Here is a 27,989-nt window from a genome sequence, read left to right on the forward strand (position 1 = left end):
AGGAGGGTGGTGAAACACTGGAATGCGTTGCCTAGGGAGGTGGTGGAATCTCCTTCCTTAGAAGTTTTTAAGGCCTGGCTTGACAAAGCCCTGGCTGGGATGATTTAATTGGGGATTGGTCCTGCTTTGAGCAGGGGGTTGGACTAGATGACCTCCTGAAGTCCCTTCCAACCCTGATATTCTATGATTCTATGATTTTATATTTTTATTTACAATATTTGACCTAATTAGTAGAGAGCCGAGCTGGGTCTTTACTTACACACCGTAAACATTCAGATTTTACACTAAAAAAAAAAAATAGAAAACACAATATTGTGTGCTAAGTTGGCCAACTATTTTGTTTTAAAATCAAAAGAACACAGTGTGTAATTATTCAACAGTTGTGTTACCATTGTTGTGTTGCTTATTGTTCCATTGTATACCAAAGTGCGTTTTCCTTGTGTGAACACCACATTTTGCTCTCCACAGGATTTAAAGCGTAGCTTTACTGAACCGGTTTGGTTTCCGAGACCCTGGGCCATTTCTTTGACTGAGTGCTGCTCGGGATGTCCAGCTGAGATCACAAGGGAAAGGAACCAAGCACATCGTTTCTAGTGTTATCGTTTATATGGATGCAGTAATTAAAATTAACGGGTCTCCTCAGGAAGCGTTTCTCGTGGGCGGCAGCACCCATGGCAGTTGCACAGGTGGGCCTCGGGGAAAGAGGTTTGGGAACCCCAGGGTCAGGGCACGATCTCCATCTCAGCGAGCACTGGCATCTCCTCCAGCTTGAAGTGGTCGCACGGGTAGGCCCCACCCCACAGCAGCCTGCCCTGTGCAACACAGCCTTGTGACACAAGGGAGCCGGGAAGAGGGGTCCCTTCAAGCCAGGCCCCAGCCGTACAGCATGTTTGACTATAAGCCAGCCAGTGCCCACACACTCGCTGCCCCTCCAAGCCCACACGTAGGCACGGAGCCAGAATCACTGTGCAGAGTCCTCATGGACCACGACACAGCGCCAGGGCCTGCCAGGCTCCCTTAAAGAGCCTTGTAGCCAAGCAAATCCAGCTAGTGTCTCACTGAGGCTGCAGGCCTGCCATGGGGCGTGGGCAGGGCCAAGGCTCAGACAGAGGGGGACCCTGACAGAACCCCATCCCGCTTCCCTCCAGCCAGGATCTCCTCTTCGCTGTGCAAGGACCTGGGCTGCAGCTTGCCAGCAAGGCTGCTGCCGGGGTGCAGGCGTGCAAAGCGCCCCAGGGCCCAGATGGGGAAGACGTTGCGGTAGGAGGTGTAGCTGATTGCACAGGACTTGTTGAACACTCCAGAGATGTTCTCCTGTGAGAGGAGAGAGACAGAAAGAGGCAGGATTGGCAGGGTACTCACGAGCAAGGGGAAGTCCCACAAGCCCTTTGCACTCTCACAGGTCTGTTGCAGGTACTGTGCCATGTTATGACTGATGCACCCATGTTTCCCACATGTCCCGGCACACGGATACATTCCCTGCCTTCCTGCTCACTCCTGCTGAGGCAGGACTCACCGCACACACCCAGGGCCAGGCTCCCCACCCCACTCTGGTGGCTCCTAGGGGCCAGACACTGGCCAGCAGTGCCTAGGTGGGGATTGCCCTGCCTGGCACAGAGCCAGCGTTAACAGGCTCTTGCAGCCTCCAGCATGTGGCGTGGTCGTGGCACGGATGGAGCGTGCTGCTGGATGGGATTGCGGCCAGCCCCATGTACTAAAACAGCCCTTGGGCTGCTCTAACGTGTGCTGGGGCCGGCCCCAGAATCAGGCAGTCAGACCTCCCCACCTCCCAGGGCTTCCCTGCAGCCCTTTGCCCATCCACTCCCACCCCCTTAGCACACGGTGCCCGCATCTCCCCGTACACCTCCAGCCACTGAACAACAGGGGTCAGCAGATGAGCCGAGCCGCGCCCTGCCCTGTTCCTGGTTCCAGCAGGATCCAGGGCTCCGCTAGTCGAGGGCACGGGGCCCTGGGAAGGGTCAGGTAGAGTCACACAAAGCCACGCGGCCTGAGCGAAGGGGGAATACCCCAGAGATATATAGAAGAAGCCTCGTCCTGCCCACAGTCCTTGCACCCAGGGTGCCCTGTGGTATGGTGAGCCACTGGGATGCAAAACAGAGCCACATCCAGGGATTTTACAGGCTACTTCCGTGTGCACAAAGCAGCAAACCCCGCAATGGCCCCAGCTCCACATGACGCAGAGGGCGAGTGCTGGCAGGGGAAGGCAGGGCACACAGGGTTGGCTTGGGGCGCTCCTTAGTTTGCCAGCGTGAACAGCGGGGAGATGACAGGCAGCTGGCAAAGCGGAGCCCAGGGGCAGCGTGGTAGGGAGAGGAGGGAGGTCAGCCAGAGACCCTGCCTCATCTGGGACACTCCCACTGCCGAGGGCATCTGCTCCCACAGCATTTCGCTGCTTTGCAGCCTTGGGCTGCTTTGGCCTCTGCATGGTGCCTGGATCCCCAAGCAACCACGACAGCAAAAGCCCCCTCACCTCATGGCCTCAGCCCGAAGCCTGCACTGATCAGAAGCAGGGCCCACCCAGAGTGTATCCCGGCACCCCCACCTCTCTGTGAGATCTACGGCTCATTACTGCAGCTAGGGATGGACCGACATGCTCTAAACAGCTCCAGCTGGTTCAACATGCCGCAGCTCCCTGCTCTGCCCCACAGGTCACCCCAGTACCTGCTCCCTGCCCCGGCTCCCCTCTCACAGAGTCCAGGGCAAGGGCTCCAGCTGCTGTTTAAACCTTCTCCACCAGGGAGATCGTCCCTTCTCCTGAGACCCATGACTTCTCCTGACAACTGCATTCCACCAGATCACCCAGACAGGGAGGCTTTTCAATACATGAGACAGAGCCCTTCCTGGAGCTGGACCTGGACTGTGGAACTCACTGCCACATGACAGAAGAGACCACAGGCCGGAACGAAATGCAAAGCTCAGCGATTCCACGGAGCCATCCTCAACCAGCGATTCCCCCTCACTGACAGCTCCCAGCAAAACCCTTTGAGTCGTCAGCCTCCTTCTCCCACAGCTGGGAGGGACGAGAGGGAGAAGGCTGGCTGGCTGAAATGCCTGCAGTGATAGGGGCTGGACACATTAGAGAAAGCAAAGAGAAGCTGCATACCTGAGGCCAGTCACCATTGGGCAGCTGCTTGTCAATCAAAACCTTGATCCCCTTCTCCAGCACCCCAACATCTGGGTATCTGCAAAGCGAAGGGGCCGAGGTCAGTGGGGCTGACTCCGAATAGCATGCTAGCCCCCGACCCCTAGCGCACGCAGCCACAGCCGGAGCTGTCCTCTCTCCCTCCCCGGCACCGCAGCGGGAACAGGAAAGCTCTTCTCCTCTCCCCACTAGCCCCCAGCACTCACACTATGGACACACCCCCCACCTCTGTGTCATTCACAGGCCGGCAGGGTGGGCACCAAAGGCCCCAGACAACCAAGCAGGTGAGGAAGCACCAGGCATTAAAGCCAGGCCTGCGACAACAGCCACATCCGGCCGTGCCAAGGCTGGGGCGGCAGCTCTGGGCTGCGCTGCTGCCTGGCAGAGCCCAGACGCTCGCTGTGGGGAAGCCGGTGGCGTGACGACGGCACCAAGAGCCAGCCCGTGGATCGGAGCGGTCACTGGCTAACCCCTCTTGGCGCGGGTGCCTCCCGATCGCTCGGGCGTGTGTTCTGGGCTAGCCCAGGCCAGGACACCGCAGAGCACAGCAGGGGGCAGGCATGGCGCGAATGAAGGCTCCCACGCCAGCGCCCCGGTGCCAAGGACCTTGGCAGGGCCGTGCTCTGGGAATGCAGGTGAAGAGGACGATGTTCTGCTGTGAGAAGTGGCATCGGTGCTCCTACCTGACGGCCATGAGCCCCAGCAGGGCCCAGCAGGTGTTGTGGATCTGGGAGGTGGGGCTCTGCACGTATCTGCGCTGCTCGCAGGACTCAAAGTCCTCTCCCCAGCCACCGTCCTCCATCTGCTTGGAGACCAGGAACTGGCAGGCCTGGCTCACCTCCCTGCACGCGGCTCTGAAGGGACAAGGCAGAGCAGTGGGAGTCACTGGGGGCAAAGGGCCTAAGCCAGGGCGGCCTCGTGGGGCTTTGGGGGAAGGGGCTGGTGGAGCAGGTAGGGGCAGGAGACAGTGTGAAGCTGGGCCAGTCAGGCTCTAGCAGGAGCCTGGGGCTCCGAGATAAGCCCTGGCCCCGGGGGTGGGAGCAGCAGCCTAGGGCCAGGCGAGCTCCTCTGGCGAGTGCCCAAGCTGGCTCTGAACACCAGAGCCCCCAGCTGCGTGCGGCCAACAAGCTGGAGCGAGGGGACCACGGGCTGGGGACAAGGCCCCAAGGGGCTGTGACTGTCAGTGAGTGGGGGACGGGAGGGCTACAGGACAGGTCAGAGGAGCCCGGCAGGGAAGGCTGCTCTGGGTTTGAACAAGCTCCTCTCCCAGCAGAGGGATGCAGCACCCCCCATGCTCCAGGGATGGCGCCAGCCCCTCCAGGCCGTGCCCTGCAGGCCCTGGGCAGCCAGGGAGCCACACTCAGAGCCGTGCCGGACTCCCACACTCACCCGTTCTCGTAGGTGTGCTGCAGACAGGCCAAGGCCTCCAGTCCGAACCAGGTGCCGTAGGTAAAGCACACGCCCCAGCTCCTGGCGGGAGGAGAGCGCCGGCGTCAGGCAGCGCAGAACACTCCGCGGCCCTAAACACCACCGGCCCCCCGCACCACAGATGGGCATGGGAAGTCCCCCTCCCTCCCCACCCCAGACCACGGGGAGGGCCCTGTCACCTCCGCCTGTCCCCTCAGGCTACACTAGACCCGTCGCGCACACACGGGCCAGGAGTCGCAATCCCATCCCACGTCGCTGCATGTCTGGCTCGTCTCTAGTCCGCAAGCGAAGGGGGCTAGTCGCTCACCGTACAGCACCCAGCACCTCACGCTCCGGTCTGCGGCGGCACCCTAGACACGACCGTAACAGGCCGGACTGCCGTGGGCTCCCTGAGCCAGCCCCCCACACCCCGGCCCCCAGACCCTGGCACGCCCGGAGGGAAAGGGGAGAGAGGGCTGCCCAAGAGTGCGGACACCAGCCCCTCTCCCCTCACCCCAGCAGCGGGGCGTTTGCTGCACCAGAGGTGCCCGTGGCCACTCACCCTTCCCACGAGCCGTCAGCTCTCTGCACCCTGCAGCAGTACGCCAGGCCCTTGCGCAGCGTCTCTCTAGACAGGAGGAGAGGGGGTTCCTTAGTGTGCACCGTCTGCCCCCTGCCTGCCCGACCCAGGGGCTCCTTGGGAGCTCACATCCCCTCTGAGAAGCGGGGGCCTGGCTCCTATTAAAAGGATCACCCGAGGGCCTTAAGCTGCAAGCGGGACTGAGCTTCCACAGCCCCTCTGGGCTCAGATGGAGACAGGCCCTCCACCCCGGGACGTTTGCTGGTGGCCTCCCAGCTGGTCTGCAGATGAAACACATCCTGGCCTCACACAGGAAGCAGATGTACTCAGGCAGGCTGTTCTGAAAGGGTAGCTAGGAAAGGAGGGTGCCCCCCGCTGCCCCAGGGCAGGGCTGTCCCAGGGGCGTGCACCCAACCAGCGGCACCCGCTGGGACAGCGGCTGCCGTGTTCGGTTACCGGGTTCGTTCCCGGAGCCGTGCGCGGCAGGGTCTGCCCTGCGGGTCAGAGCACACAGGCAGAGCCCGCGCCAGGTTCATCCCAGCAGGCCCCACTTACTGATCTCCCCAGGGCGCAAGCTTTGAAGTGACACTTCGGTGCTCCCTCGCCCCGTTACCTGACCTCCTGGGCCCGGTGCTCAGGGAAGGCCCCGTGGAAGTGCTTCAGTGCCTGAATGACGGCCGACGTGCACTCCACGTAGCAGTAATCTATCATGATATCACCTGCCGGACAGAAGAAGCAGCAGTGAGCATCCCCATCACACAGGGACTCGTGGCCAGCAAGCAGCTTGAGGACAATGCCAGGCCCTGCCTCCCCGGTGCACTCCCATCCAAGAGACTGTCTCTGGGGATGGGCACTGGCTGTGTGACTGGGCCGAGACCCCCCCCGAGCCTGCCTTGGGCAGCACTCCCAGCAGACCTGCCACTGCCTCCCCTCGCGGTGCGAGCAACAGTAGCTGGAGAGAGGCACACCGCGCCTACCCTTACCGAACACCTCCGAGGGGTTCAGGAGCTCCAGCAGCCGGCCCCCCCGCTTGGTTTCGTACGTCGCGAAGCCTCCATCAGGATTCCTCATGCTCAACAACTGCCCGGACAATGGAAGGGAAGAGACTGACAATCCAAACCAGCCTTGTTCACTCCCTGCTACAAACCAACCCCCTCCCCACGACCCCCACAATCCCTCTCCAGAACCCTAGATCCCAAGGCCAGAAGGGCTGGCCTGACCTTCATAGCACAGGCCAGAGACCTGCCCCAAAGTAAGTCTTTTCCAATGACAGCAGATCCTCTAAAAAGCAGGCAATCTTGATTTTAAAATGGCCAGTGATGGCGAATTGACCACAACCCTGGAGTTGTTCCAAATTTTAAATACCCTCTCTTTCCAGTCTCAATTTGTCTGGCTTCAGCTTCCAGCCATTGGATCATGATAGACCTTTCTGTGCTAGACCAAACAGCCCATTATTAAATATTTGTTTCCCATGTAGGTACTTCTAGACTGGACTCAAGTCACCCCTTAACCTTCACGTTGTTAAACTAAACAGTGATAGACTCAAGGAGGTCAATCAATGGGACAGGTCTTCTAATCCTTTAATAATTCTCGTGGCTCTTCTCTGACCCCCCCCCCCCCCCCAGTTTATCAACATCCTTCTTGGATTACGGACATCAGAACTGGGCACGGGATTCCAGCAATGGTCACACCGGTGCCAAATACAGAGACAAAATAACCTCTCTCCTCCTACTTGAGATTCCCCTGCTTATGGATCCCAGGATCCCATTAGCTCTCTTGGCACTGGGAACTCCTGTTCAACTGATTCTTCAGCAGGCCCCCCAAATCTTTTTCAGAGTCCCTGCTTCCCAGGATACAGTCCCCCATCCTGTAAGTATGGCCTGTACTCTTTGTTCCTAGATGTATACATTTACATTGAGCCATATTAAAATGCAGTTTGCTTCCACCCAGCTTACCAATTGATCCATATCGCTCTGAATCAGTAACCTGTTCTCTTCATTATTCACCACTCCCCCAATCTATGTGTTATCTGCAAATTTTATCAGTGATGATTTTAATCCTCAAGCGATTAAAAAAAATTAATCACGATTAAACTGCACGACTAAAAAAGTTAATCGTGTTTAATCGTGCAATTAATTGTGCTGTTATACAATAATAGAATAGAATTTAAACATTTTTGATGTTTTCTACATTTTCAAATATGTTGATTTCAAGTACAACACAGAACACAAAGTGTACAGCGTTCACTTTATATTTCTTTTTTATTACAAATTTGCACTGTAAAAAACAAGAGTATTTTTCAATTCACCTCATACAAGCACTGTAGTGCAATCTCTTTATCATGAAAGTGCAACTTACAAATGTAGAATTATGTACAAAAAAATTGATTTCAAAAATAAAAATGTAAAACTTTAGAGCCTACAAGTCCACTCAGTCCTATTTCTTATTCAGCCAATCGCTCTGACAAACAAGTTTGGTTACAATTTGCAAGAGATAATGTTGACCGTTTCTTATTTACGTCATCTGAAAGAAAGAACAGGCATTTGCATGGCACTGTTGTAGCTGGCTTTGCAAGATATTTACATGCCAGATGCACTAAAGATACATATGTCCCTTAATGCTTCAACCACCATTCCAGAGGATATGTCCATGCTGACAACGGATTCTGCTCAATAACGATCCAAAGCAGAGCGGACCGACATGTTCATTTTCATAATAGAGTCAGACACCACCAGCAGAAGGTTGATTTCTCTTTTGGTGGTTTGGGTTCTGTAGTTTCCACATCAGAGTGTTGCTCTTTTAAGACTTCTGAAAGCATGCTCCACACCTCGTCCCTCTAAGATTTTGGAAGGCACTTCAGATTCTTAAACCTTGGGTGGAGTGCTGTAGCTATGTTTAGAAATCTCACACTGGTACCTTCTTTGCATTTTGTGAAATCTGCAGTGAGTGTTCTTAACATGAACATGTGCTGGATCGTCATCCAAGACTGCCATAACATGAACTATATGGCAGAATGGGGGTAAAACACAGAGCAGGAGACATACAACTCTCCCCCAAAGAGTTCAGTCACAAATTTAATTAACGCATTCTTTTTTTAATGAGCGTCATCAGCATGGAAGAATGTCCTCTGGAATGGTGGCCGAAGCATGAAGCATATCTGGCACGTCATTACCTTGCAATGCCGGCTACAAAAGTGCCATGTGAACACTTTCAGGTGACATTGTAAATAAGAAGCAGGCAGCATTATCTCCCATCAATGTAAACAAACTTGATTCTCTCTATTGTTCAACGGCACAATTAATACTGCAATTAATTTTTTTAAATCACGATTAATTTTTTTTAGTTACTTGTGTGGATTAATCACAGTTAACTGACAACTCTAATAAAAATATTAAACAGCAAGGGCCAGGAAACTGATCCCTGCAACACACCTCTAGAAACACACTGCTTGATGCCGATCCCCTGTTTACAATTATATTTGGAAACCCATCAGTTAGCCAGTTTTTAATCCATTTAATGTCTGCCATGTTAATTTTGTATCGTTCTAGTTTTTTCACCAAATTTTGTGTGGTACCACATCAAACATCTTACAAAAGTCTAAGTCTTACATCAACACTATTACCTTTATCAACCAAACTGGACAGGATCTATTTTCCATAAATAATTTTTGATTATTCTAATTTTATTCTCAATGGTGACTGGCATTAATTATATCACCCTCCTTTAATTTTTTATTAATGGAGTTCCTTAGCCGCTCCATTATCTTGCCAGGGACTGATGTCCCACTGACCGGCCTATAATCAACTCAAATATTTTATTTACCCTTTTCAAATACTGGCACAACATTAGTTTTCTTTCAGTCTTTTGGAATGTCCTCAATGTTCCAAGGCTTATTGAAAAATCAACATTTACAGTCCAGTGAGCTTCTCAGCCAGCTCTTTTAAAAACTCTTGGATTCAAGTGATCTGGACCTGCTGATTTTAAAATGTCTAACTTTAGTTGCTCCTGTAACACCCTCCAGAGATACTAGTGGAATGTAAAGATCATCATCATATGATAACGACTACACCTTTTGGCTTTCCCCCAAATACAGATAAAAAATATTTATTGAACACTTCTGCTTTGTTTTGCATTATTACTGATCATTCTATCATTTTCATCTAGTAATGGACCAATACCATTGTCAGGATTCTTTTGTTCTTAGTATCTTAAAAAACTCCCTCTTACTGTCCTTAACTCTGCAGGCTATAGATTTCTTCTTGTGCCTCTTTGTTTCCCTCATCCATTTTCTACAATTCTTAGCTTCCGGTTTCAACTTCCCTTTTCTTTCATTTGTTATACATTGTTTTCTTATTTTTATAGGTGCCTTCACTTCCCCTCTTATCCAGGTCTTTCGTTATCCATTACCGCCTTCTTCCTTGATTGTGGGATTGTAGCTTTTGGGCATCAAATTGTTCTTAAACAATTCCCAGTTATCATCCACATTTTCTCTGATTAAATTCTTCCTCCCAGCTGATTTTGGTCATAATTGTTTAGCTTTGTGAGATTGGTCCTTTTAAAGTACCAAGTATATATGCCTCTAGTCTGGACTTTATTCTGTTTGCACATTACTCATGTGATCAAGTTATGATCACTTGTACCTAAGCTACCATTAATATTTAGTTGTGTGATCAGTTTCTCTTTATCTGTCAAGACAAGGTCCAATACAGAATTCTTGCGTGTCTTTTTGAGTTAGGAAACGGTCAAGGAGATTTTGAAATCCCAAGGATGTTTTGCTACTGGCTGCATGAGCCCTCCAGTGTGGGTCACTCTGACTGAAGTTCCCCACGATCACACAGCTTTTCCCCCTACACACTGTAGATAGGTGCGTAAGGGTCCGGTCATCCTGGCCCCTCACTGGATTTGGGGTCTGTAGCAAACACCAACTTGTGCTCTGTCTGTCAGAACATTGATCTATTAGCATTCGAGATCATTGGCTTCTGAGTTATCGGTGACTCAGGACAGGTGATGCCATTTTTTATGTAGATGCCACTTCCCCTCCCCTTCTGCCCACTGGATCCTTGCTAAATAGGCCGTATTTAACATTACAATTAACGTTAACGATTTTAACATTCCAGTCGTGAGACTTGTCCCAGCCGGTTTCAGTAGTGCCAGCTAGATCACATTTATGCTCATAGATGAGCAATTCCCATTCCTCTTGTTTGCCACCCGGGCCCTGAGCATTGGTGCATAGGCAATTCAAGAATTTTTTTCTCTTCATGTTCTTTGTCTTCTTGATTTTATTCTCAACATCTCAATTTTGTGCTAAATGAGGCCTCATTTCTTCCTTCTTTTTTCCCTTCCCTTTTGCTCGGAGCTGCCCAGAGCCAGAGGCACTTTTATCCTCCCCACGGAATAGCTGCCTGGTCTCCAAGGCCCTGGAGCCAGCTCAGGACGCTCGCGTCTGCTCCCCAAGACCTGGGCGAATGAGCTGTCTGCCCAGGGCGTCTGTGCTGTGAGCAGCCTGCCCGCCCGGGGAAAAGCACTGTGCTGTCACTCCACGCACCCCCGCAGGGACTGAGAACAGCTCTGCACTCTCTCCCGCACCCAGGGCAACCTGGTCGTGGCCTGTCAGGTTGCACGCGCTGCTCCCCTCTCAGGACTCGGGAGCGACACCCGTTGGCAGCGAGAGGCCCTGCACTAACAGCCCTGCCGGGGCTCCTCCTGGGGTTCATGCCAGCCAGGCCCAGCTCACATCCAGATGTGATCCCAGGCTCAAACCCAGCAGGTCGTATGTCCAGCCACAGGACGCCGGAGGCCACAGGGGGAGAACATCCCTCACCCAGAAGCCATTTTGTTTTAAGCTGTTCCGAGAGACGTGGCGCAGACTCGGAGGGTCTCCCTCCCCACTGGGTCTCCGCCACCTCTTACCACATTCACAGCATCAAAGAGGCGCCCCGTGGGGACGTGCTCTGCTATGAAGGGACACGTCTCCTGCAGCAGCATCACCGACTTCAGCCCCTCCGCAGTGCAGTCAGCCACGATCCAGCCGCAGTCACGAGTGCTGAAGGGGAATCCACCCTGGGGAGTCAGGCACCAGCACTCAGCCCCAGGAGCACGGAGAGCGAGGGCAACTCCCCCGCCACGCTCTGCCCTGCCCAAGGGAAGGTGGAGCCCCCCCATGCAACCCCACATTACAGCTCCGCTTGTGCACGTGAACTGGGGAGAGAACGCTCACAACCATCCCCCCCACCGAGTCCAGCAGGAGGCTGGGGAATCCCTCCTTAACAGCAAGGTGGCACCAGGAGTTACTGCAATAGCTTTCACGCTGGAGGCTGGGACCAAACCTAGGTCTGGGCCCCAAGCAGAGTGCCAGCAACAGGTGAAGTCCAGCCCGTGCCGTGGACAGGCGTCCCACAGACAGTCAGTCACTGAGCAGCTGGGCGCAACGGGAGCCCCTGGGGCAGGTGAGGCCCAGAGCTGGCACAGCGGGGGCTGCCGCGGAGGAGTCTGGGGGCAGGAGCTCGTGCTGTGTCTGGCTGCCCTTTGCCTGTTATATGGGACCCTCAATTTCCCAGGTGAGGCAGCCTCCCTCACCAAAAAATACCGCACTGGAGAAAACAACGCTGCCCAGCCCCAGCCACAAACAGGCCTTAGTGGGATTGTGCCGCATCGCCTTCCATGGCGACTGGCCTGGCGGCCACCCCTGGGCCCACACCCTATCGGCCTGGGCTCACAGAGCCCCTCCTCTGCGATGTGATGTGTATCAGCCAAGCCCCGCCCGTATATACGGACTCCAGGCCACCTGCTGTTCTGCTTCGTATGCCACGGGCACCGCCAGGTAAACGCCAGCTCGTGCCCTTCTTCCAAGCAGGCAGACCGTGTGCGCGGTGGCCCAGCCTGTCTAACTGCAGCCCCTCGGCACCTGGGATCACAGTCACAGCCGCAGACTCCTCCGGACACCAGAGAGTCGCTCTGCGGCCAGAGCCTCCCTCTGATGCTATCACAGGATAGCTCCGCTTTGAGTCTAACAGAGCTAGGGGCAGCCGGACACATGAGGAACGAACATGGAACGACAGGGGAGAATCATCCCAGGGAAATCCAGGCCTGTGGCAAGCTGTACCTTGCTCATCTGGCGATAGTATTTCTGGTAGTCGGGCGGGTTATCCGGAATCTGCAGGAGATACAAGGAGCACCGGTGAGGAGGAACGGCAGGTCCCGTACGCCCCACCGCAAAGGGCAGGGGTCCCACAGCTATGGCGATGGCCATGGGATCAAGGCCAGCTGCGCCCGCAGAGAACTCCTGTTTGCGCTGCCAGTCTGATCGCCAGGCTGGGACTGGCGCTTGTCCGTGCCACATCTCCCTGGATCGGCCCAGGGCCAAGGCTGGCCCTAGACTCTAGCGCTGGGGGGGGATGAGCAGAAGGGACTTCCACTGCTGACCTATTGCAGTATGCCCCGGTGCTGCCCTGGCACGGCTGTGTCAGCACACATGGCACCTGGAGCTCTCCCCCCAGCCCGGCTGCAGAGGGCCCTGTGCGTCCACTCGTTTTCAGTGCTTCACCCCCCAGAGCCCCGAGAGGGCCCCATGGCTCAGTCCGCACCAAGCTTCCCATGAAGCTGCCCTGCCACGCGGGGCCCAGCACCAGGGACAGGGCAGCCTGAGAGCCGTCGGCTGCGGGGGGTCTGACCCCGGGCCAGGCAGCCCTGCTTAGAACAGGCCTGGACGATGCAGCGGTGAGAACACCAGCGGAGGTTCACTAGCGCCTGGGGAGCAGCCCCGGGAAACGGGACCAGTGCAGGGACGTCACAGGAAGCTCAGGGCCAGCCAGGCCCGTGTGCCAGCTGTGTCCAAGAGCAGGCGGGTCTCCCTCCCTGAGAGAGACAAAGCACACTGCCGTGCCCTGCAGCACTTCCCGCCTGGGCTCCAGGGCTGGGTGGGGAACAGCTCACTGCGAGAACCCTCACTGGAGCTGCAGGGGGACAGAAGCAGGGCTCTGAAAACGGGACCTAGAGAGAACCCGGCTGGGTCAGCCCCTACAGAAAAGCCCCATGGAATGTAAGAAGGAGGAAACCTACAGATCCAGCGACATTTGACAGGGGCGCACAGAAAGGACTCTGCAAACTAGTGCATTTCATAGACAACAAAAGCCCCTGAGCTGCGCAAGCCTGTGGGACACACAGCATTCGCCTCCCTGCCACGCTCCTTTAAAATGCCCCGGGACTCTGACCCCCAGCCCCAAATGGAGTTAAGCACCTCAATACCTTTGAGACTCTGGGCCTCTCTCCCTACCGCGGTCTGGTACAAAACCCCTTCCCTCCGTATCTCCTAGGACGGCCAGTGGCGCTGGGTGCCGAAAGCCAGCTAACGAAACTGTAAACCCTGTGTGTTCAAACGCAAGGCCAAAAAACACAATTCCCGCTCACTCCACAGGGGGGCAGCACAGCTCCGGAATTCTGGAGAACTGTGACGTAAGGCTAGCATCCTTCCAACAGCACCAGCGTGCCTTTCACAGTGAAACCTGGGGGAGCTGCACCCCCCCCCCCGACCCCTAGCTCCCACGCCTACGCCGACAGCGCACGGAGGGGATGATCCACATGGCTGGATGCCGGGAAGCTGTGCAGCAGCTCCGTGCACGGGAGGACACTGCAGCCTTACCGAAGTCAATGCTGACTCCCCACATCTGCGACCCCAACTCAGTGCTCACCTGGGTGATTTTGAGGAACTCATGGGCCTGCCTCAGACAAGAAGCGAACGCCGGGTCATTCTGAGCGCCAGCCTAGACAAGGAGGCAGACACACAAAATTAAGAGACGTCACTGCTCAGTTCTGTGATCAGCTTAGCTCTTCGGGAAAAACAAATGAGAAGAGATCTCCTGGAATCTGTGCCCGGCACAATCACTCCCTGGTAAGAGTCAAACACAGCACTCTGGCCAGCCAGGGACTCCGGGGCACCAGAGTTTCACCCAGCAGATCTGCACTAGGGTGGCTCATCTGGCACTGGCTGGTACAGGCGAGGAACAGGAACTCTCAGGCTCTGAGCGACTGGCAGAACAGCAATGCAGTGCCCGATGCTGGAGCTATGCCAAGCAACACGCCTCCATCGCTCGCTCGGAGCGGTCAGACCCCAGTCTCTATATTCCAACACCGCTGCTGGCTCCGAGCCGCGCTGGGCTCTGGGCGGGTTGTACACAGCTGGTGCGATGTGGCCCATCTTCGTAGCAGTGCCCCAAAGAGAACACACTGCGTGTGCAGGGAAGAGGTGACAGGAACTCCCCTTGATCCCTGCCCATATGCACGTCAAGGCCTACCCACCAGTGCCGTGGGGCCACATGCCTGCACCTGACGGGGGTTAGGACAGTATTTTCAGGGGCCACATGCCTATGGAACAGCTATAGCGGCTTCTCCCTGCAGCTGGCCAAGTGCAGGTTCCCAAGCGGCGAGACAGTGCTGCTCATCTCTGGGTGTTTACTACCGGGACACGTGCAGAGCCCCATGACATTCTAGCCTTCCTCCAATGACACCTCGCACCCAGCGTTCAAAGGCCAGTCCGCCTGCAAACCTGCCCACACCTGCCTTCGTACGCAGGTGCGTCCACCCGACGCTACGGGGCACTAGCTGTTCCGCACCCTTAGCGTGCGTTCGGAGCTCTTTGGGATCGCAAGCCTGCAGGTCTCTCTCTAACGGCTGTGCTCTGGCTGTGCCACCGGTTACCGCAGGGGTGGCCAACCAGAGCCTGAGAAGGAGCCAGAATTTACCAATGTACATTGCCAAGGAGACCCAGTAATACGTCAGCAGCCCCCATCAGCTCCAACCCCCACACTCCCAGCACCTCCCACCCACCAGCAGCCCTGCTGATCAGCACCTTCCCCTCCCCGATCAGCTGTTTCGTGGCATGCAGGAGGCTCTGGGAGGGAAGGGGAAGGAGCGAGGGTACGGCAGGCTCAAGGGAGGGGGCGGGAAGGGGTGGAATGGGGGCAAGTCCTGGAGCAGAGCCAGGGGTTGAGCAGTGAGCAACCCCCAGCACGTTGGAAAGCTGGTGCTGGGCCCCAGAGTCGGTGTCTGTACAAGGAGCCACATATTAACTTCTGAAGAGCCGCGTATGGCTCCGGAGCCCCAGGTTGGCCACCCCTGGGTTACCGGCTCAGTGCAGGGAGCTCAGGGTGACATTCTCTGGCCTGTGCTATGCAGGGGGTCAGACTCGATGATCGTAACAGTTCAGTCTGGTCTTGACACCGGAGGCTGTAGAAACCTCTCTCTAGTGTTACTGTTGAGTGTAAACTGTAGGAGCTGGGCCCCCAAGAGCCATGGCACTGAGGAAAGTGCAGGATGGTGCTTGTTTGAGACCCACGTCCCTTGTGGGGCGGCCAGCAGGCTGGCACAACCAGCAAACGTTACCTCCAGGAAGGCTTGGACGGCAAACGCTGTGTCCCAGAGCTGGGATCCGTTGGTGCCCTGGAACAGAAGAGCGTGCACTGAGAAGCAGCTTTTCCATCCGCCCCAGGCTTCCCACCCACCCCAACAGGACACGATGCGCAAGTGCGGCCACGCTGCCTGCAGGCTGCCATCACGCTGTACCCATGGGCCCCGCAGACAGAGAAGGCTGTAGGGCACGCTGGCTGGGTACCGGCACGCTGCACCAATGGGCCTCGTGCACAGGGAGGGCTGCAGCCTAAGGGAACCCACTGGGGCAGAAACGGGCAGCAGGAGCAGGGTTATGGGGTTTTTTGGTTCGGGGGATGGGAGTTAGAATTTCCCTCCAAAGCTATTTTAGGGTCTGATCCTGCAAGCCCCGCATGGACCCAGTGCAGGATGGCTCCAGGCACCTCACCCAATCCAGTGCTGGTGTATACAGCACCCTAGGCTGCACGCTGCACCCCACACACAGCGACTGGAAACAAGAGAGAGCCCACAGCAGCAGGGAGAGCGCGAGCCATAGGCACGGGCACGGGGGAGAGGGTCTCCGAGCTGAGATGTGAAGCGAGGCAGAGCCAGGAAGGCTGGCCCAGAGGGAAGGAGCTGCAGGGAACACGGCTCTCGCATGGTAGAGGAGGCCGGAGGGAAGGGGAGAGAGGCTGCAGCAAGCCTACAGAGGGGTTCAGAATGAGGTCAGTTTGGCCATGGATCCCAAACCCAGCGGGGAGCGCGAGGAGGGGACTGGGATGGGCCGACGGGGCTCCAGGCACATGGGGGGCTTGGGCAGCAGCCTGTGGGTCCCGCTGGGTTCTGCAGGGCTGGGCCGTGGGGCAGCCCGAGAGAGGGCAGTTGCGGCAGTCAAGCCCAGAGGAGCTGAAGGCTGGGAGGTGGTCTCGGTGGACCACTGCACGACTAGACCACCTGCATGGCGGATCTGTGAGTGCTCTGTCAGCCGGGACCAGGCCGCGACACCAGGAACAGTCCCTGTTTGCACAGGCAGACAGCAGTGCGAGCGGCTGGCCGGGGGCAAGGGGAGCTGTGGGGCAGGGTAGAAAGGAGGTGGCAGAGCTGTGTCTGGGGGATTCGCCACTGCCCCAGGAGAAGCAGATTTGCCTGGGAGACACTGAGCTGCAGGAAGTGGGACAGAGAAGCAGGCCTGCGTAGCCAGGGCGTGGGGGAGCAGCACGCAGCCCCTTTCCTTGCTGGACACTCAGCTGAGGCCGAGCAGCCGTTAGTGCTCTGTTCTAGCCCCCAGCACAGGCAGGAGTGGGGCTGCCTGCTAACGTGGGGGCCAGAACCGCACAAGCAGAGACAGGACAGGACAGGACTCCTCCCCTAGGCTCCACCTCAAGAGCAATAAACGTGTGGCGGGGCGGAAAGCCAGAGCAAAGGGGCTGGGCATGGGGTGACGGGTGCCGAACAACCCCCAGAGGTGCAGGGGAAGCAGCTGCCTGAGAGCAAGGACACGTACTGCTCCCGATACCTATCCCTTCTACCCTCAGCCAGGAGGAGGAGCAGGGACAGGAGAGGCAGCTGCCGCGAGCCACACAGCTGGACCAGGGCTGGCCCTGCGACTATCAGCAGCCTGGCAGGAAAGGGAGACATTGCAGGGGTGGCAGATCCCCTGAGGCAGAGCAGCCTGGCGAGACCCCCTTTGCAGTACACGCTCAGTCCCCGGGTGAGGGATCCCTGCCCAGCCCTGCAAGCCGTCTCAGCAGCAGCGAGAGCGAGCCCAGCGTCCCTGCGTTCGCTGCCAGGGCCACAGCGCCGTACCTGCATCTTCAGGCCGTCGAGTCCCAGCCTGCATGGAGAGAGCACATCATTGCAGCAGCCTGGGGAGCGCGGTGCTGTCCCCAACCTCCCGCAGCCACCCGGCGTCCGACAACACTGCTGTCGGGGCATGGAGTACTCGGCTTCAGTGGCAGTCTTTCAGCGGATTCCCCAGGGGCCCTGGCCCGCCCCTTCCCAGCCCTCTGGCCCCCACCTGACTGGGAGAACTGGAGCGAGTGGGACTTGCTAATGAGAAGCCAGTGTCTGGAGCTGGCTGCTGATCAGTGTGGGACCCCCCTGTTCGCATGCTGCCTGCAGAGAGCCCCCTGCTCCTGGGGCCTAGGCAGCGGGGTAGCCCTGGGAGCAGAGTGGGGTCCCGCATGGCAGGGCTGGGCAGCAGGTTCCCTGCTAGGGCCTGTGGACTCCCGCGCGGGACAGCGGGGCTCTCTCTAGCAGAGCCCTGCACGGTCTTCGGGGCTGGGGAGGTGCATGGCCCTGGCCTTACCAGAGGTAATCAGGGATCCTGGAGACATGCTCCTGGAAGGCTGGAGAGCTCTCCCCCTCCACGTACCAGCGAACCAGCATGTTAATGGTCTTGGAAATCTGCCGAGAGAGAAGGCGTCACTCCCCTGCAGAGCACAGCCAACCTGACCTTGTGGCCAGCCACAGGAGCAAACTCCAGGCTGGGGGCTGTCTGCAGGTGAGCGAGCAGGTCTACATGGGGCTCTGGCCACAGAATGGACCCCTTGGCATCCCCATGTCTGTTCCCCATCACAGCGCAGGAGATCACTCTCCAGCCAGGGCCTTCCACCAGCTGACTCCACACCCCGCAGCTGTTCCCAGAAGACTCCGCAGAGGGGGACAGCTGGCATGCCCTGCCTCCACTGCCACTGGACAACAACCAGGCGGCTGCTCATGCCCCTAGTCATCTCCTGGGAACTCTCCTGTGTGCAGCGCGCAGCACAACAGGCCCTGAGCCCGCCTGGATTGCTGCTTGCTATGGTTACATGCCAGGGCACCTGTGCAGAGCCGGGGAGTTCCAGGCCGGTCTCTCCCATGCCTGGGCAGGAATTGGAGCCAGCTCCGTTTATTCGTTGGGAGCGGTAACGAGCAGCCTACCGGGCCAATGCTGATGGCCTTGGTGAATCTGTCATCAGCCTTGATGTGGTCATACAGCTCCGCGATGGCTCGCTGCCTCAGCCGAGCGCTGTGGTGGGCTTCGTATACGTTCAGGATGGCTGAGACGGGAATGAGAGAGGCACAATAAGGAAACTCTTACCAGCTGCATGGTCCCAACTCCTGTGCAAGCAGGGCCTGGCCCCGAGCCCCAGAGAGCTCCCCCCACCCCTTCCCTGGCTGGCCAAGGCTCTGGGGGGAGCAGGGCACAAGCCCCAGGGACATAGCCCCAGAACGCTCCACACCTGGACTAAACCCTGGGTGTTTCACTGCTGCTCAGCCCGAGGCAGGGCCAGAGGGAAGGGGGAAGCTGCTGAATGGGGGACAGAACCTGAGGAATTCACTCAGTCCCCCAGCCCACGGCCCGCACGGGACTCGGAGCCTCTGCAGTGTTTGGCGTTGTTCTACGAGCCCTGATTCGGCACCAATGGCACCAGATACTCAGGATGGCCCTGGGTTCAGCCTCCTCCAGCGGCAATCAGCACAGAGCCCTGCGCCTCTTCTACCTGCTGGGCCCAGGCGGCTGCTGCCGGCTCGTGGCCGACGCAAGCAGCCAGTGCAGCACACAGACTGCTCTCATGCCCGCTGGGCAGGGCAGTAACTGAGGCGCTATGCTGAAGCCAGGCAGACACTGCTTTGTCAGGCATAGGCATTCCCTCCCGGCTTAGTAATTTACTGTCTTGCCAGCTTCTGCCCCCGGCCACTCTGAGATCCCACTGGCAGGGCGAGGCTGACGGGAAGCTTGGGGGCTGCACTGGGGTCGGATGCAAGGCTATGGGGCAGCTCTCAACTCCGTCAGTGACCCATGGCTGTGGGGACAGAAAACAACCTGCACATCCGCTATCCCTCGCCCTGCCCTGGCCAGGCCCAGCCAGTGCCCCACTCACCATTGGCGAGCGTGAGAAGCCAGCTGTGCGGGGTGTAGAGATCGCAGGCTGCCACGTTATTCCTCTGGGCCGGCCAGTCAATGCTGGAGTAGTCCTGGACGTACAGCTCCTGGCGGGGAGCAGGCAGGAGATTAGCCAGCCGGTCACTAGCGCGCCATGGGAGCAGACCCATGAGACGGCTGCAATTGTCAGCATGGCGGCATTAGCAGCCGGGGGAGTTCAGCATGGAGCGCGCACGGCAGCACCAGGGAAGGAGGACAGCGCTGCCTGGCCCGCTCTGCGGGCTCCACACCGGCCACCAGGAAAGGTCCCACGTGGGAGCTGCTCCCAGCACCCTTCGCTAAAGAGACTTAACAAGAGCAGAAAGCACCTTCAGATGTGGGGGGCCTCCAGGGCCCACATAGCCCAGAACAGGGGGAGCATGTTGGAGCATGCTCAGGCAGTAGGGAGGGCTAACACTTCAACTTAATTCTGGCTGGAGGCCTGTGTGCAGGACTCCACCCCCCTCCAATTCACAGCAGGTCTCCCACAGCCCCGTGGGCAGGAAGACGACGGCCCCCTAAGGCGTAACTCCCCTTCAGGCCTAGGGGTGTCAGGTGCCCAGCCTGAGACACCAAGTCTGATTTGCAGAGGGCAGAGCTCAGCTCTGTCAAATCAGACCCCTCCCGGGGGGCCAACAGCGCCTTCCAAAATATCACTCTTCCCTTTGGAAAGTGCAGGCCTTAGGCATTGTGAACGAGTGTGTGGTAAGTACCGTGCCACGGCATTCACAGGGAAAGTCTGCTCCCTGCACAACCCCAGACACTCTGCCCTTGGCTTTCCTTCCTACCTTGTCCTCCCAGCTCTCTCCTTCCTTCCCCAAAGCCCACCCCAATTCCTGCCCCATAGGGCTCCCTCCATCCCTCCCCTCCCATCAGCCAAGGTTATCAGCAATGGAAGAGCATTAATGCGGTGCCTTATACTGGCTATTTGAGGAGAGCACTCCCGGCCCCCCGTGACTGTCCTGGCCACTGATTATCAGAAATAAGACTAGCAGGTGACTGGATCACAGGGCAGAAGAACCTTCAAAGGCAGAATATACCAGCCACCGAAGGGCAGAGAAAGGCAGAACAAGAACCAGTGGCTAAAGCCATAAGGCCAGAACAGTGAACAACGAGGATGATCAACCACCGGAATGAGCTGCCAAGGGAACTGGCAGACTCTCCATCTTCCAACTGGCTGCTTTTCTGGATGGCACACTGTACTGAAGCCAGACATCGCTGGGCTCAGTCTGAAGTAACCAGGTGACATTCTCTGGCCTGTATTATACAGGAGCCTGACGAGATGATCTACCAGTCCCTTAACGTGATGATTCGGCCTCCAGGCTGTCATGCAGACAGCAGGGCATCGGTTCCATGCAGCTCCTGTTTGGAAGGTTACTACCACACGTATGATGGCGGAGCCTTTCCGTCTGCTAACGAGAGCTGGGATGCTGCACAGAAGTAACACACCAGTGGCCACATACTGACATCAAGGGGCCCAACCCAGCATGGGCCAGTCGTACCTCAGCCCTAAGCTAAAGGGAAAGCATGGAAGGGCCACGTGGCTCAGTCAAGCAACAACCCCCTGAAGGAGCAGAAATGCAGCCCACACGACGCCAACATACAGAAGCATCAGCCGTGACAGGGAAGGCGTAAGGAGGCTCAGAGGGAACCGGAATGGCCAGCAGCAAATAGGAACTTCTGTAACTCTCGGAGAACCAGAAGCTGGCGAGAGTCGCTGGCCCTGTTAGAGCAGCAGGGAGCGAGCGGAACAATCAGAGAGGACGAGACGCTGAGGGGCAGGGTTGCCAAAGTCTTTGCCACAGAGAACGAGGGGAGATTCCCACCCCAGAGCTCCTCTTTGGTAACAGAGACGAGGCAGCATGAGGAACGGAGGTGTCAGACACGGGGCTGCTGGGACATGGCGCAGGGCCATCGTGGTTAGTGCCCAGGCAGAGGGGAAGACCCAGAAGCTCTGGTGGGATGGGGGAACAAGGGGTCGACGTGGGGATCACATCACATCACAACGAGCCCACAGGGATCTCCAACAAAGCACCATCAGGTGCTCAGGGCCTGCGATTCAGGTCCAGTGAGGAGATTCGGGTCCATGCGACTAGACACAGCTGGGCCATGGCAGGAAGGGTCTCCAGGCCACCGTTACCCAGGGTGAGGAGCGGGGTGGGTGCTCAGGGAGTTCGTTTACCTGTCTGAGGCTCTGGACAAGCTCATCCTCCCCGGCAGTCAGGCGCGTGGCGTAGCAGTAGCTCATCGGCAGGTACACCTGACGGCAATGGCACCAGAGCGTGGAGGGGTGGGCTGGCATCCAGGTCGGGAGCAGCCTGCCACACCACAGAGGAACGCTGTCGCAGGGTGCGGGCTGGGGAGTGGAGGGTCGCAGGGACACGGGCACAGCTAAGGACAGGGCTGTGGGGCAGTCAGAGGGGTAATGTGCCCAGGAGACCCTCGGGGGCCAGGATAGCCGCTGCCTCAGCGTCAGAGCAGCCCTACAGGACAATGCGCAGACCCCAGGCAATCACTGCTCCATGCTCCTGGGGTGCGGGGGAGCTGGGAGAGACGCCGGAGACCTCGTCTGGAGCCAGGAGACTGTCTCCTCCAGCAACGCAGCGAGGCTGTTATCCTGGGCGGGGCCCTCTGCCAACAGGCTGCATCTGATTCCCTGCGGTTCGTGTTAAAGGGTCCAGAGGGAGGCGCAGGGGAATAAACAGCCTCTCCTACAGGGAACATTACAGGGAAACTGCCGCTATTTTCCCTGTAATCAGCCAAATGGCTGAACTCCCTCACCTCACACTGCCCCCTGCTCCTGGCCCCACGGCCAGCTCGGGCACCAGCTGACACTGGGCGCTGGGGGAGTCTGCAGCACTCCCAGTTCCAGGACGGGGACAGCCATGGCATGCCAAATGGGGAGGAACCATGTCAGGACCCAGCACAGGCTCAGCCCCAGGAGGAAGGGATTTGAGGCGAGCGCAACGTGTGGGTCTGGAGGCTGGCAGAGAGGGCAGGAAGGCTGGAGCTCGAGCTTGGATGGGGGAGGGAAGGTCATCAACAGAACATCCCTCCTGAATCAGTCCACGCCCCAGCGTATCCCCTCTGCTCCAGGTCCTGGCAGGAATGGTGGCTGGTTTCTGTGCCTGAAGCCTGCTGGCCCAGGCTGAGCAGGAGAATGGGGGACTGGTGCAGGCCGGAGATTGCTCTCAGGGTCCCTGGCGTTCAGCGTTGGGCTCTCTGCTAGGTGCTGCTGTGAGGGGACGGGGCTGCGGCTTGGGACTGAAAATCAATACCCTCTGCAGATACAGAATAGCACCTACCACAGCTCAGGGAGCAGCGTGTTCATTCCCTCCCAGCTGTAAACATTCAAGACGGCCAGCCAAAACTTCCCCCAGGACGGAATTCCCACAGCACCACCTGGAGAGACACAGACACAGATCTGGGCTCTGATGGCAGCTACAGGGCCTGGGGACACGGACCTTACCACGTGACAGGGCATGAACAGAGGCTCCTGAATCCTGGTTTGATCGTGCGGCAGGCAGGGGCCCTGGACAGTTGCAGGCACACAAAGGACACTGCACACCGACAGACAGCCATTCAGAAACGACGTGTGGGAAAGGCACGTTTTCTGTGCAAGGTGCAGCTGGTGAGACCACTGAGCGTCGTGTCATGGAGCCACCTAGCGAAGCTAAGCCACGTGAGGGGTGCTGGAGATGGCGATTTAACCCACAACTGACTGCTGAGAGATGGACCGGATGTTTGCAGAGATGGACCTGCCTCCCAAACGGAAGTGTTTGCAACCGGTGAAGGAGCTGAGGTTTCATCATCACCCCAGAAGGTAAGCACTGGAGAAGCTAGGGGCGGCAGGGCAGAAACTAATGTGCAAACTGCACATGCTGCCATGCAGCCGAGGACAAGCCATTGCAAAGGCTCACGCCACTCTGGGAACATGTCCCCTCGCCTACCACTCACCCCTTCGAAGCTGGGCAAGTCCTTCTAAACATAGTCCTTCTATGGCTGCTGGGGCGAGAGGACAGGATATCAGAGAGCTCCAGCCACGTGCTGACCTTTGCTGTGGAGGTTGATCCGAGCCCTCACGAGGTCAGGGTCATCTGGCCCAACTCCCAGGATCCTCAGTGACGTGTAGTTGAGTGCTGTGCCAAAGACTGTCGATTTGTCTTCCACGTGCCTGCCACATACAGAGAGTGGGGAAGTCAGACGTGGCTGAGAGCTTGCGCCATCAACCGAGACTGGTTTTACTGGGGCAAACCTAAGCAGGGGATTAAAGCTAACTGGGCAAACTAACCGAAAAGCAACCACTCTGGGCCATGCTGCTGGGAAAAGGGAAGGAAATGCTCCCGGTCCCTCACGCTAGAGGTCTCCCCATGGTGAAGAAGGGCTCTGGTCACGCCACATGCTGGCCTCCACGGCACTGCAGCACCAGCAGTCTCGCACTCAGCAGAGCTCCGAGCCATCTCCCACATGTAAGGGAGCACCAGGCCAAGCTTGGGATGCCGCGGCGGGGGCGGGAGCTTCAGAAGCACTCAGCCATGGCCTAGCCTGTCCCCGCTGAAGCCATGGGCAAGCGCTCTCGTCAAGCCAAGGGGGAGCAGAGCGACACCAACGCCACGTACTTTGAAACCCCCACCGTCGCATTGCTGGAAATGCCGATGAAGTGGGGCTTGATTTGATAATGAAATCAGAGTGTTTTTCTCCCAGGGGCCAGCTTGAGGGCTGGTGGGATTTCAGTGATTTTGTTTAATCGGTTGAAGGTGAGACACACTGAAAATGAGCCAGTTTTGAACATTCTCCCTCATTTCCTAATGCTCCTCCGGGTCCCTCTCTCCTTCGCTGGAGTAGGGAAACCTGCCTAGACAGTGGCGGAGAGCTGGCCGTGCAAGCGTACGTTTCTACCATGATTTCTTCCCCTTTCACCAAGGCCTCTGATCACAGATCCTCCTCCTAGAGACGGGAAAGACATTCTTCTCCGGTGAAGCCAAGACAGAATGCACGTAACAAGGGTTACAGCCACAATGCCTCTGCAGGCCGGCCCCCGACACCACCCCAGCAAAGTTCCCGGCAGTCCATCCCTGCCTGCTGGAAGGCTCCCCTCGCCCTTGTTTCTGTGTCCCCCTTCCCTGAGTGTATTTAATGACCCAGCCAGCCCACCCCACTAACACACCTTGAGCCACTGCAGCTGCTCTGCACCCCCCCAGGAGTGCCATGACCCGGGGCGGGCTAGTGACGGGCAGCACAAAGCAGGTGGAGCAGGACCTAATGCCTGGCAATCATGTCTCAGATATAAGGCTGTATTAGAGCAGATTAACAACACGCGAGGCAGACATCTCAGGAATGGAACTGGCTTTTGTGCTTGCGAGGGGCTTCTGAGATTTCCATACCATTTTCACTGGCTGTTTAGTACAGGGACAGACAGATAGGAACCATTCCTCTGGTCAACCGGGTCTGGAACACACAACCAGCCCAATGCAGCAAGAAGAAGAAGAAGAAAGGAGCTTCTCTGCTACTCACAAGCCCCAGCCTCCGTCAGGGAGCTGCACCGAGCGCAGGTAACGCACCATCTCCCTCCTGTACCCTTCTGGCAGTGGGATCTTGGCAACGTGGCAAGTGATCAGGAAACCTGTTGGACAAAACAGTCCGCCCTTTAGGACAAACTACCCCCCGATTTCAGCCACTGGCACAGTCTAGTTGGTTCAGAGAAGCATTCAGAGTAACAGCCGTGTTAGTCTGTATTCGCAAAAAGAAAAGGAGGACGTGTGGCACCTTAGAGACTAACCAATTTATTTGAGCATAAGCTTTCGTGAGCTACAGCAGATGCATCTGATGAAGTGAGCTGTAGCTCACGAAAGCTTATGCTCAAATAAATTGGTTAGTCTCTAAAGTGCCACACGTCCTCCTTTTCTTTTTTCCCGAGAAGCATGTGTCCTCTTCATGGTCAGCACAGGACACGAGAAATCACTGTAGCTAGGAGTCCCAAGTAAGCACTGCACTTATAGCTAACAGGGAGCAGCAACAGCCCAAGGCTAAATGACTCCAAGGTCATCGTCTGCTGGAACCCAAAAGTGTCATCAGGGCCATCCAGACAGCATGCACATCAGCCTGTAACAACCACATGACCTTCCCTAGCAACCCCGGTTTCAGCCCCCACGGTGGAACAGGCTGTTGGGGTCAGAACTGCACCAAAGGACCCCCCACAACACACACACACACACACGCATTCAGCAAAACCAGACAGGGGATTTAACTGGCTAGGTAGTTCTTGGTGCTTCACAACAGACGCCAGCTCATTATTAAAGACACGTTCATTGGGGATTAACTGTAGTGCAATGCAGCCGGGGCATTTCCTCAGTCACTGGCTGGGGAAATGGTTGACCACTAAAGGTTTACTGCCCAGTGCGCTGGGGAATAACAAGACGCTGCCCCGCCCAGGCCTGCGACAGCGTCTGACCCTGAATCATCCCCCAGACAGCTAAGCAAAGAGCCACGGACCCCACAGACCCTGGCCACGCTGCCGGATCCTGCTTGGCACCCGCTATCCCAACCCTAGGCAGGTAACTCTGTAGGGAAGTGCTGACGCTCAGAGCACACGGCGCAGCCCTTTCATCCACCGTACCTGGCAGCAGGAAGAGGGGGCCCCCATAGTCACCGGCCCAGTGCCCATCCTCCGCCTGCAGGCCAGAGTAAAACTTCATCCCATTCAGCGCCGCTTCCTGGGCTGTGCAGGCTTGGGGCAAGGCCTTGAAGAACTTACTCTGCAAAGAAAGGAAGAGGAGCGGGAAGAGACACAAATTAAAAGAGCAATGCTCCAGCTCGTGCACAAGGAATGGTCAGCGGCCAAGACACCAGCAGGCTCCCAGCACCGCACTAGCTGGTGCAGGACGGGCAGGGGAGGAATCATGTGCCTTATGTTAGGGAATATGGCGGCACCGCAGGCCCATGGGTAATCCGGGTACGTGTACCTCCCCCATGGCCTGCACTGCACTGGCCTTTCACACAATGCTTAGTAGCAACGCCAGCAACCGGACACCAAATCCAGCACCAAGCGACTGTGCGGCACCTGCGTAGGGACGAAGAGGGCATGGGAGGGGAGCAGAGGAGGAGCGTGGATACAAGTAGGGCGCTTGCTGCCTTGAAGCACCTTCTGAGTCATTCAGTGCATTATCCGCAGAGAGGACCAGGCCTGCCTAGCCCAGCACGGGTCAGCAGGCAGGGACAGAGCAGGGCAAACAGTCTCCCCCCTTATTTTCAGGGGCCAGATTCCAGGGCTCCAGGCATGGAGGAGCCAGCGGATTCTGGTCCCAGGTGTGTAAGATACCCTCTTGCAGGGGGCTGTGAGCCCTCCCCTCTTCCCCAGTAACCAATACAACCAGGTTGGCGTGGGGTTGCACATGCTGCCCCTGACGCCGGCATTACCTGTGCCTGCCCTGTAGAATTAGCACGCATGTGAGTCCAAGACAGTCACTGAAAAGAAGCCTTGCTCCAGAGACAACAGCTCAGCATTTGGGGGCAGGAGACAATGGCAGAAATAGGGGAATTACAGCCAGCCACAAGAGTTCAGCTGGGTTCAGCTGGGTGCCCCCTTCCCAGCCTTGGCAAGGGCTGTGCGTGAGGATCAGCCACCCACCGTGTCCAAGCCGAGGCAGTGAGCCTCCAGCCCGCTCTGCTCTCGCTCACGTTCCTCGCCAGCCTCCAGATAGCGCCATCTCTGCCGCCCCTCTTCATTGCTCAGTCGCCAGCGGGCGAGGTCACTGGCAGGTTCTGTTTTATACGGGCCGCCCCTTCTCCGCAAACACCTGGAGACCACAGGGGACCAGACAAACCCCGGGCGCGTCACCAAGCGCTGCTGGCTCTGAGCATCAGGCGGCCAGTGCCCTGGGCCGCGCAGTAGACAGGAGAAGCCAGAGAGCTCCGCACTCGGCCCCGCGCTGGCTGCCATCACTTACGTTTTGCAAAACAAGAAGAATGAAGGGGCAAGCACCTGACAGGCCCTCCACCGGGCCCGCACAGGGGGCCACTGCTGACAGCGCTCCCCCTTCCTGGCACCTTCCCGCCCCACACTGCCCTCCTGTCCTCGCAGCAAGTTCATGGGGAGCCTCCCATCGGCCCATGGGGACCGGTCACTGCAAAGGGGTGGCGGCTCTCTCACCTCCCGCCGTGCTGCGAGGGGTGGGGCAGCTCATGGCTTTAAAATGTCTCTGAACTCCTCGGGGCCCCGGCCGCACTGCATGGGGGGGGGGGGACTGCACTGCACGGACCAGTGACTGCGGGCACCGCGCTGTGCAGCGTGACACCCAGCCGTACAGCGCCGAGCACAGGGCTGGGGCCGACTGCCCGCTCCGGGAGCCGCCGTAACAGAAACAGGCTACAAGTGGGCTGCAGCAACAGCACCGGCCGGGGTCACACAGAGACGCGCTCGCTCTCTCACTCACACACACACACACACACACTTGCAGAGATACGGACCCCCGCCCCCCCGCGCGCGCACACTCACGTCTCGCGCCCCATCTCGCGGCCGCCCCGCAGCCTCTGCCGGCCCAGGCGCCCGGCGCGCGGCTCCCCGGCTCGGC

At 57.6% G+C, this 27,989-nt stretch overlaps 1 protein-coding gene across 1 annotated transcript; it reads right to left on the bottom strand.

The window, feature by feature from the left end:
• Nucleotides 1-226: 226 nt before the first annotated feature.
• On the bottom strand, nt 227-27,977 carry LSS (lanosterol synthase). The gene is made up of 22 exons (XM_077830129.1): nt 27,914-27,977; nt 27,047-27,215; nt 26,036-26,174; nt 24,934-25,042; nt 23,472-23,593; nt 22,725-22,821; nt 21,602-21,737; nt 19,379-19,487; nt 18,435-18,553; nt 17,821-17,918; nt 17,319-17,346; nt 15,528-15,584; nt 13,838-13,909; nt 12,253-12,303; nt 11,061-11,210; nt 6,134-6,230; nt 5,764-5,869; nt 5,133-5,198; nt 4,553-4,633; nt 3,847-4,017; nt 3,125-3,203; nt 227-1,314 (listed from the first exon to the last, which is right to left on the bottom strand). The coding sequence occupies exons 1-22, from the start codon at nt 27,925-27,927 to the stop codon at nt 1,102-1,104; spliced, it is 2,283 nt and encodes a 760-aa protein (XP_077686255.1). The 5' UTR covers nt 27,928-27,977; the 3' UTR covers nt 227-1,101.
• Between the last annotated feature and the right edge of the window lie 12 nt (nt 27,978-27,989).

This window comes from Eretmochelys imbricata, chromosome 11, assembly GCF_965152235.1.
Source record: "Eretmochelys imbricata isolate rEreImb1 chromosome 11, rEreImb1.hap1, whole genome shotgun sequence".
In the NCBI taxonomy this organism is placed as follows: domain Eukaryota; kingdom Metazoa; phylum Chordata; order Testudines; family Cheloniidae; genus Eretmochelys; species Eretmochelys imbricata.

Excerpts from the sequence above, each read along its gene's own strand:
- LSS (XM_077830129.1), bottom strand. Across the intron at positions 17,347-17,820 it reads AGGATCCCTGATTACCTCTG|GCTGGGACTCGACGGCCTGA; the intron begins GTAAGGCCAGGG and ends CTCTCCATGCAG. Across the intron at positions 5,870-6,133 it reads GAACCCCTCGGAGGTGTTCG|GTGATATCATGATAGATTAC; the intron begins GTAAGGGTAGGC and ends TCTGTCCGGCAG.